This window comes from Syngnathus acus, chromosome 1 (genome assembly GCF_901709675.1).
Source record: "Syngnathus acus chromosome 1, fSynAcu1.2, whole genome shotgun sequence".
In the NCBI taxonomy this organism is placed as follows: Eukaryota; Metazoa; Chordata; class Actinopteri; order Syngnathiformes; family Syngnathidae; genus Syngnathus; species Syngnathus acus.
Window position 1 is genome coordinate 6,751,319 of NC_051087.1, and position 10,052 is coordinate 6,761,370.

The following is a 10,052-nucleotide window of genomic DNA, read 5'->3' on the forward strand; positions in this document are numbered from 1 at the left end:
TTGACAGAAGCTCAGTGAGGTGCACACAAGTCAACTTGGCGGCCTTGGTCGCCTTGAATGCTGACATCTTTATTATTCTACAGGTGATGAAGGAAGTGACCACTGTGTCAGTGTCTCCCTCTACAGGTCAAAGGGAATTTGCAGGGAACCAGGTCAGGGGATCGGCTTCAGGGAAATATTACAGGGGGATTATTTTCAAAAGCAGCACTCATAATACTAATGTTCATTTATCAAAACAAAGGGTTGTGTCGTGACAATTATTTACCAACTTTTCAACCTCGATGAAAAGGAACTTGACTAAATCCATTACTTCGCCATAGCCATTTCAAACATGCGCAGCTTCCGCAAATGACATGACTTCAAATAGAGAGGTTGATATTGACATTCAAATAATCCCTCCAAAAATATAATTGACTTATTTTTTTCAAAATGTTCTCTCTGTTGTAAAGTCAAACAAACACTGAAGAATAAAGTCTTGTAATTCATACCTTAATGTTGGGTTAACCGAGCAAAAAGGAGGTAATTGTTCATTATACAGATACAGCCCAGGGATCCCAGTTTTAGAACCCCCCCGTGGCCCTAAACAGAATAAACATTGTGGATGATGGATCATTATAAATGGCCATTTGAATATGGGTGTAGTCACTCTCTCTTGCCATTGGAAATACATAAATTGATTCTCTTAATTGAGGAAAAGCCAACTTGAATAGGGGGTTGTTACACTTTAGGGTGCACACTCTTGAATGTAGCCGATCCTTATGCATGAATTGCTTTACATGGATTTGCAAATCAAGTTTCAAATGATTATTTGAAAGAGAAAATTCGGCCTCGTACGGCCAGAAGGGGCAGTCGAGAGAGACACGAGCAGATTGATGTGGTCAGTAGTTGTGCAGGCGCACACACACACACACACAGACACACACAAAAACACACACACACACACACAGTATCAAGAGTCCAGATGGGAGTGGATTGGATCAATACGAAGACTGTGGTTCTGGTTGATATCTGTGCTGAATGACACTTTCTCTCTCTTCTGTCTATGCACTTGGCTTTCGCTTGTGCTCCTTTTTTCTTTTATTGAAGTCTTCCTCCACACCAAAATATATATGTTTATAATTTCTGGATGTCCCTATGTCTGCAACACGGTATTATATAGACAGTGATGGATGTTTCTAAATCCAACACATCATATTTTTATGGTCTACTCTAAAGGGGCTTCAGCGTCATAGAAATGAAAGTTAAGGAATGAAATTGAGAGATTTGTACGAGTCACCCGAAGATAAAATCAATGTTCATTCTCGTATCTTCACATATAACAGAGGTTACTTGTGTGTCAGTTGGAGAGCTCTCACAAGTGTTTCGTTGAGCTCTCCTGCACTATTTTGTGAAAATAAAACAGTCTTCAAGTTAGGCTATTAAAGAAGATGCACTCCACGCACCCAGCAAAATAGTTTTCATCGATTTATTGTGCCCTTATTGCTTTTGGTTGGTATTTTGTTAGCTTCTATGAGAACGACCCAAGACCAATTGCACTTAGACGGTCAACAGCTCATTGATCAATCTCTGATCTGATTGACTAAATACAAATGTGTATGTGTATGTTCTCCAGGCGTGGCTGCGGAAGAAAACGGAAAGGGACACCTGTGAAAGTCTTTGTCACGTCCGCGGAGGAGGAGAACAACTCTGAGCAGACACTCAGCAGAGGTGCGTGTGTACATGCCATATTCCTGATGACCTGCAATTGTATTTGTGTGTGTGCGTGTGTGCATCTGCTCGTGGGATTGTCACAGAGGCGGAGCTAGTTCAATTGAGTGTGACCTACTTCTGTGTTGGTGTCTGATTCTGTACATACGGGCAGCTGTGCATGTGATCTAGAAGAATAGGTTGTGTTGGTTTGTGTAGTTGTTTGTTTGCGTGGCTCTGTGCATACGTGTAAGCCTTTTTACAACGATTGCTGTAACTCTTATCAGGTGATCGTAAGGAAGCAGCTGAGAGTAAACGTCCCGCAGTGGACGGGCCTGTCCCCAAGACAGAACCATCTCCCAACAGCTGGTAAGTGGTGGTTATCTCACGATATCCTTATTGCCTCCATCCGTCCATCCAGCCGCCCATTTTCCAGTGCTTATGCTGTTGAGGGTGAGCTGGAGAGCATTACAGCTGACTTAGGGCAAGTGGGAGGATACACCAAAAAAAAACCCTGTTTGGTCGCCAGTCAAATCGCCTATAGGCAACCATTTAGGCCGATGGACAATTTCTTGTCTTAAATTAACCTAACATGCGTGTATTTAATGTATTATTTTTTGTGTCCTGGTGTAAGAATGAATTGTTTTATTTCAGTAGCATCATTGTTTTGATAGTCAAAAGAAGTTCAATAACATGGGAGCTAAGCAACAATAGTCTATCATTTAACATTTAAAAAGTTGCAGATTGTATCTCTGCTGCCTTTTCTTCTAGTGGTCCACCAGAGTCGACTCATAAGAAAATCTCCAACACATCCAAGGCTAGCTCCAGCTCAGCCTCCACGCCGGCTTCTTCTTCAGCTCGGACCCCAACCCCAGTGCCCGCTCCTGTCCCCGCGACCTCCGCTCAAGCTCCTTCTGTGACCCCAACATCGACAGCACCGACCGCCCCGGTCGCCTCCGCGACCGCCCCGGCAACCGGCTCCTTCCCACCTTCCCCTAACTGCCGCATCAGAGAGGTTCACTGTGGCAGCCAAGTGCGACTAGTGGTCATTGCTATCCGAGACATCACCAAAGGGGAGGAGATCACTGTGGACTACAGCCTGACCGAATGGGGCGAGAACCTGGTCAGTACATTCAAGTATTCAGATAACTTTATTATTTTATTACTAAGTACTTGAATAGAACTCAAAACGAAATGGCGTCTGACTTAAATCACTATTTTACCTTCATGTCTTACTGTCACCCAGGGACAAATTAGCTTTAACAATACAAAAACATTAGAAGACCGAATTGGATGGAAAAGCTCATGCAGCTCACATAACAATTTCTTTTGTTTTACCTTGATTTTTTTTTTTTTTTTTTTTTTTTTAGCTAAATCCCTCCAGTCATTGGGCTGTAATGAAGACCTTGTCTTTTAAGTTAACCTCCAAATGTTTTACAAAGGTATTATTATGGAGGTAATTAATACACAATTCAACGTTAGTGCCAAAACAAGAGCTGAAACCTCATCTCTGTGCTGACTGTCTCCGGGAACAAATGTGTTGCGCTGCCATATGTGACCTGCTATAGTTTTCTATTTGCATGTGAATTGCAACACACATTTGTACGTCTTCAGCATAAATGTTGTGTGTTGGATCATTTGTAACCATAAAGAATTAACCTTAGAGATTGATCGCCTCAAGGAAGCAACAATGGGTACAGTTGCACGTTGCTTTTTACACACAGGTGCATGCACACACAAACACTACAAGCACGCTCTCTCACGCATATGCACACTCAAGCTAGGGTATGGGGTTACCATGGTGACGACTGAGCTCCAACACCTACCTATAGTGCTTAACTGTAACCATTGTTAGTGGGTGATATCTATTTCTTTAATGGCTTCCATTACATCCTGTGTTTTTTTTTTTTATCCTGTTTTTCCCAACAAAATGATGATAGCCATTTCCATTTAAACTCGAAGAAGTAAATTGACATTGTGAGGATAGTGGTTAAGAAAGGAGAGCATAATTTCTTTCAAAATCACATTCATTATCAAAAGTCTTGGAAGAAATCCAACGTGAGTGGTAAGCATTGGTAAAAACTCTATTTAGGTCAATCAAATTTCATCATCAGGCCGTGGCTCAAAATGTCACCCGAAGATTATTGTAATGGAAGACATTAATAATCTGTGTTCCTCAGGGTTTCCGTGGTTCCATGTCTCCAGCACAACATGAGTGTAACTCTGATATGGAGAATAACAACGTCAAAAAGGTAGATGTCCTCCTGGTAGTGTTTACTTGCAAATTTGACCATTTTTGAATCACCGTTCTAAGTTGTTTTGATTCATGCACATAATTTAATTTTTTATCACATCAACTATTACCATCTGACTATTATTAAACATTGTCTCTTTCCGTGTCTGTTGCTCTCAGGAGGATGAGCCCATGTCCACCAGCCAGCGAGTGAAAAAGCAGCAACAGTACCAGGACTATGTCACCCCCTCTTGGTCCCTTTCCCCCTCTTCCTCACCCATCTCGCACTCTGATGCCAGTGAGTCCGATGCAGGAGATGAGGACAATGCAAGCCCCCGTGGGCGCACCCCACGTCGGCGCAAGAAGCGGCGTGGTACCCCTTCGAGGAAAAAGACACACCCTCGGACTCTGTCAGGGCACCCTGCACCTGCCTCTTCCAGTCGTCCTCGCCCTTCTTCTCCCAGTTCCTCTTTCTCCACCTCAACCAAGCCCATGTTTAAAGCTCCTGCTCCTCTCAGCCCCAACAGCACGAGTAACACGGACGTCCCTCGAGGAGGTGTGTCCATTGATTCCATGCGCCAAACTTGTGAGTACTGCGGGCGCCACTTCCGCTCTCTGGGCCGCCATTTAGACAAACACCACGCCCACCAGCCGGACGTCTGCTCTGCCCTCGTGGAGCGTTACACCCAGATGCCCCGCCTGCACACGGATAACACAAATGTCGGCGCAGCCCACGCCCTTCACGACACGGCGGCGTCACCCGGCGCGACAGAGAGCCGAGTAGAACAAAGCGGTGTTCAGGACCTCTCTCTATGTCCTCCTACCGCAGCCAAACAACCGCCGGCCCCGGCTTCACCTGCAGCGACGCCTCCGCGAGGGCCGAACGCTGTGGCGGTGTCTGTCCTGAAGAGGAGCCCGCCCCCGGTGGCTGAGACCAGAAAGGGAGGAGGGAGGAGACTAAAGAAAGAACGACCGGATGACGACGAAGATGAAGAAGTCGTTGAGGTCGTGCAAGAAAAGAGGCCCAAAGAGGAGGACGTCGAGGTCGGCTGCGCTCAGTCCTTCAGAAACGAGTTGTCCAAAGAGATGCCGAAACAAAAAATGGAGGAAGAGGAGGATGAAGAGGAAGATAATGGTGTGATGGATGTGGACGATGAAAGTGGCGCAGAGGATAAAGAAAAAGACTCGTTAAGGTAACACTTAAGAAATGCTGTCAATTGGTCTTGAATCAGATTCTGTCTAGTTAATATAAACCTTTTTTAAACTAAAACCTTTCCGTCGTTAAAAGCGGAAGCTACAAATCCAACGGAACAGTTGGGGGTTGGGGATTGTGCTCATTTCAATATATACAAGTCGCACCTGAATAAGTGTCAGTAACTGCCAAAAAAAAGTGACTTATAATCCTGCTCACTTTGCTGTCTGGCTTTCCCGCAGTTCCGGGCGTCACCAGATGCTGCCCCTTCTGTCGTCTCTGTCGTCCCTCGTCCTGTACCTCCGCCGGCTGCAGCATTCGGCCTTCCTGTCGCTGTCTCGCCAGCTGCAGTCAGCCGAGGCCTGGCGCCTCCTATGCCACTCCAGTCTGGCTCTCCTCATCTTGTACAACCGACGGCGTGAGTGCGAGGTCTCCAAGTTGTCCATCACAGAGTACCGTGCGCGTGTCACTCCTCAGTGCCCCATTCCCGTTCCCCCTGGCTCTCCCCCTGCTCTCACCCCTCTGGAGGCCTCACTGTCTCCCTTTGAGCGGCTAGTTCTTTCCCACCTCCCGCGGGTCGGCGTCCAGGGCAAGCGTGGGCGCACCCAGCCCCTCATTCTGCCCCCTCACTGCGAGCCCTGCCTGGAAATCCTCCTGCAGACACGCCGAGATGTGGGCGTCGACCCGGTCAACCCTTACGTCTTCGCCAGGCCCTACCACTCCCCTGCCACGCCACTGCGAGGCACAGACCTCCTCCGAAGCCTGGCCCGCTCCAGCGGCACCCGTAATCCCAGAGCCCTCACTCAAACCAGGGTACGACGGCAGGTGGCCATCCTGACCCAGTTGCTGCTTCTCGGAGAAGGAGAGGAGCCGGGACAGCTGGGAGGTGGTGCGGTAGAAAGGCTGGAGCACTTCTTGGAGAGAGAGTACCACGTGACACAGAACTGTGCCGGAATTGGCCAAGATCCAGGTCTAATGGGCAGAGTGGGCCGTGTTGTGCTGTGTGGAGAAAGAGATGGAGTTCTCTTCAGAGGCATGAGCCTGAACCACATCTGCTTGGAGCTGGACGGTGAGTCGGACCACACGAGTGACACTAATGATATTTATCGTTGCCTTCGGATAAATGGGAGGTGTTTGATTGTTGTTGATTCCCTGCCACTGTGAGAGATCATCGGGTGTGCCATGGGAAATTATGCAATTTCACTTATTTGGTCTACGAAAGGAAATTGGCAGGCTGAACAATTCAATGCTCTTCCACTAGATGGCAGAAGAATTGTTCAACTGAATAGGCCTTTATTTCACATGGGGTATGATCAATTGTGAGTAAATTAAGACAGTAATGTTATTTCCTGTTATTTTTGTCGAGTGGAGCTCTTTGAGATGGTTTGTAAAATGTGTGCCTTGGCTCAATCATGGTGGAAAACACTGCAATAAGTCGGTTATTGAAGTCGCTCCTTTCCTCTTTGTTCATTCACAGTTATGTCAGGGAACTCCGCAGACTCGTATTCAGAGGCAGAATCAGAAGGGGAGCAAGTAAAGGAGAAGCCAGATTCCCCCACCATTGCCTCAGCTCCAAAATCCACTCCGACCCTGCTCTACGTGAGGAAGGGCAAGAACAATGGCAGAGTGGGACGACCCAAGAAGCTCAAAAACACCCAACCAGATGTTCCGCCTCTTCCTCCTCTACTGCCAATTAGTCGAAGGAGAGGCTCGGGTAAGACATTTTATTTGGATCACATGACGTTAGAGTTCTCAAACTTTTGGTTGATCATTAACTTTTTGCAATCAGCCCCTGCTTCCATCACTGACGACTCTGAATGAACATTTGTGTTCCGTCACATGTCTTCTGGCAGGGAAGCGTGGCGTTCTTAAGCGTCCATGGTCCGAGGCAGAGCGCGCTGCAGTGGAGGAACACCTGACCCAAAACATCAACGAGCTGCGCGTGCCTGCAAAGGCCGACTGTGAGCGATGCCTGCAACAGTGTCCTCTGCTGGTCAGCAACCAACGAGACTGGCGGGCCATTAAGTTTTATTGCCACAATCGCATTCAGCTGCTGAAGAAGAATCAGCGGCGTGAGAGCGAACCGCTGCCCCTCACTGTGTGCTGAGAGAGGAGGCGGGAGGGAGAGTCCATGTTTTTTTTGTTTTTTAAATCTCTATTGTGGTAAAACAGCAGTGCCATGTTAGGCAATACATGACAATAACTGCAGCCTACACTGTTCTGTTTGGATGTCTCTTCTAATGTGTAAACTTGTGCCGCATTTAATCTCTACACTGTTGTTAGATGAAGTAGCATTAGAGGTCCATGCAACTGGAAGTTTAACACCGACACCCGCGTTTCTTTCAATGGAGGTAGAGAAAGACGTTCATTGTAGAAGAATCCAAACGCATTTTTTTTTCTATTCATGCCGTTGACCTCAGTGTTGCCTTTAGTATTATTACATTTGAATGAAAGTAAGTTATGGTACTTCTACTATTCACTATTCAATTAGTTAACCTTCTAAAATCTTTCAATGGAGGTACAATTCCAAAGTTGGAAGTTATACATTTCATGTGAGAGTAAATGTGACATCAGAATGTTTAGTTGTGAGGTTTGCAGTACCTGCAATGTTTTGTTCAAACTTCCATTCACAGAACCTTTATCAAAGCTGTTTGGACCAGTGTGTGTCCACTCTCCCTTTCGCAGTTTTATCATTGAGGAACGGTGTTGTCGTTTTTCTGTGTGGCGCGACAATGGTTATCCACAGCAGTAAAATGTGCGACAGTATCGGCCCATAGGCTGGATATCGATTTTATGTGTAAATAGCAAAGAGACCCATCCTCGTGTTAAGTTTCTTCAAGCGTGGGCAGTTACAAACTCTGAAAAGTGATTGTTCTGTGTTTCCATCTTGGTTACAATGTCTGGCATATTATTCTCCCATAGTTTATTTTTCAGTTACATCTGAATTTTGCATTAAATAATCTCTTAATCCATAATTCAAGAGTCTGTGAAAACCCAAGATGAATGCTTAAAGTTAATTCAAGTTTGCTGAATCTGTATTGCCAGTCCTTGCTATCTACATTGTATATAACAAATATATCGTCACGATAAAAAAACAGACTATATGTAGCCTCCTTCATTTCTGAGTCATTAATATCTGTATATAATACTGTTTTGTAAATATACTTCTCAGAGAAACAAAGGAACGACACAGTTTGACATGCCTTGGTTGTTTTGTTTTCTTTTTATAAGTCTTATAAAACTTTAAAGCCCTATGTCTTGTGATTTATTTATTTTGTAAACATGATCTTTAACTTTAAATTCTAATTTGGAATCTACATGCCCTTTATGACCAGTTCTGGTTTATTTGGCACAAGTTTCACAGGGAAGCCACAGCATATACATATAGGGTAATGTTTGATGGCTTGAGGACTTCAACTTTGTTTTTTGTTTTTTTCTTACCCATTCAAAGTGCACCACAAATCAAGCATTTGTTATTTAATAGATATACCTGTAAACAATGTTCCCATTGGTTCTTCTCTACAAACCCAAATTCCAATGAAGTTGTAATTTTTATTTATTTGATTTTATTTGGGGCAACGAAAGCAGTATTACAGGAGATATATCATGGAAAATCCTTTTTTTTTTTTTTTAGCTTTTAAATACATTTTATTGTGCACTTTGAGTCTCCAGGAATGAAGAAAAGTTTTATCTAATCTCTCCAGGTGCAGCAGAGGTACTTTTATAATCTGTTTGGGGATATTTTTTTTACTCCGTTCAATTTGATCAATTTTCTATTATGTATTTTTTATCGTTTACGTCCCAGTCTTTGGGGTGCCACTACCAAACAAGGCAATGGGTGCGGCCAAACGGTTTCACAAATCCGCCATCTTTATTACTCTGAGAGACCTTTGTAGTCCAAACAACTCAAGGATGACGAAGTGGAGAACTCAAAATGATCCGTTGTTGGATGCATTAATACACACAACTAATTTCCCCAGCATCAGAACCTCAAAGAAGTGCCTGGTTAAATTTTTTACGACACATCTGGGGGCAAAGTCCTGCGTGTCTGTGTGAACACTTGAAGGACGAGTGTTTCAGAAATCTCAGTATATTGTCATTACAGAGAAGGATTTGCCGAAAGACTTCGTTTCATTGAGGTTTCAGTTCCTTCAATCTATGGAAACGACGGACACAGTAAAGCGGTAAGCTTGAGATGACACAAATTTAATGAGCTGTATTTCACTTTCATATTATTGCGTGTCTATGATGCCTTCGTCTTCATGGAATTGCATCAGCCTTTCTGCTGATTTTAGCGCTCTATATTGTCACTTTTTGTGGATGTATTTTGAGTAGTTGTATCAGATGAATTGCATTGAAGGTGCTGTTTTATTCTTGTGTTAAATGCATTCGTTAGCTTCTTGCTAACGCTAGCGGTAGCGTTAGCTTACTTCGTAGCTTGACTGCAGTGCTTCACTGTAGCAAATAAGTGTGACTTCATTTGCACATTGGCTCTTCAAGCAGTGTGACGCCATCGTTCTGTGAATAGCTGGCCTTTTAAAAAAAAATCAATTATCAAACGTACAATATAGTCTTTATTGTCTGCTTTTGCTCTGGGTAAGTAAAAAGAAATATGTATTTTATTTTAAATTTTATTATTATATAGAAATAGAAATATTAAATTTCGCTTAAATTTCATTTTGGTATTTCTTGTTTTGGTCTTAAGTGTCAAGAATCCATACTTCACAAACATCTGAAGAACACTCACAGTATCTTAAATTTACACTTAGAGGAGATAAATCACCAGTGAAGAATCTTTATTCTTCATCTCTCCTAAAGTGATTCACAGTTTACTTTATTCTTTTCTTACCACTCCAAACCAGTGCTCAATTTTCCGGTTTGCAGTATTGTCACTGTAATATAACATCTCTATCACATCATTTGTCCGTAAAGACCCCTACA

General features: G+C 43.9%; 1 protein-coding gene across 1 annotated transcript in view; it reads left to right on the plus strand.

Moving 5' to 3' along the window:
* Positions 1-8,365, plus strand: part of si:dkey-117m1.4 — a 12,390-nt gene extending 4,025 nt beyond the window's left edge. The window contains exons 2-9 of the mRNA XM_037257018.1: positions 1,613-1,707; positions 1,974-2,055; positions 2,458-2,809; positions 3,867-3,938; positions 4,100-5,112; positions 5,354-6,180; positions 6,589-6,825; positions 6,965-8,365. Coding sequence (XP_037112913.1) covers positions 1,613-1,707; positions 1,974-2,055; positions 2,458-2,809; positions 3,867-3,938; positions 4,100-5,112; positions 5,354-6,180; positions 6,589-6,825; positions 6,965-7,218 — 2,932 coding nt within the window. The 3' untranslated portion in view covers positions 7,219-8,365. The remainder of the gene's footprint in view (positions 1-1,612; positions 1,708-1,973; positions 2,056-2,457; positions 2,810-3,866; positions 3,939-4,099; positions 5,113-5,353; positions 6,181-6,588; positions 6,826-6,964) is intronic.
* Positions 8,366-10,052: the final 1,687 nt, after the last annotated feature.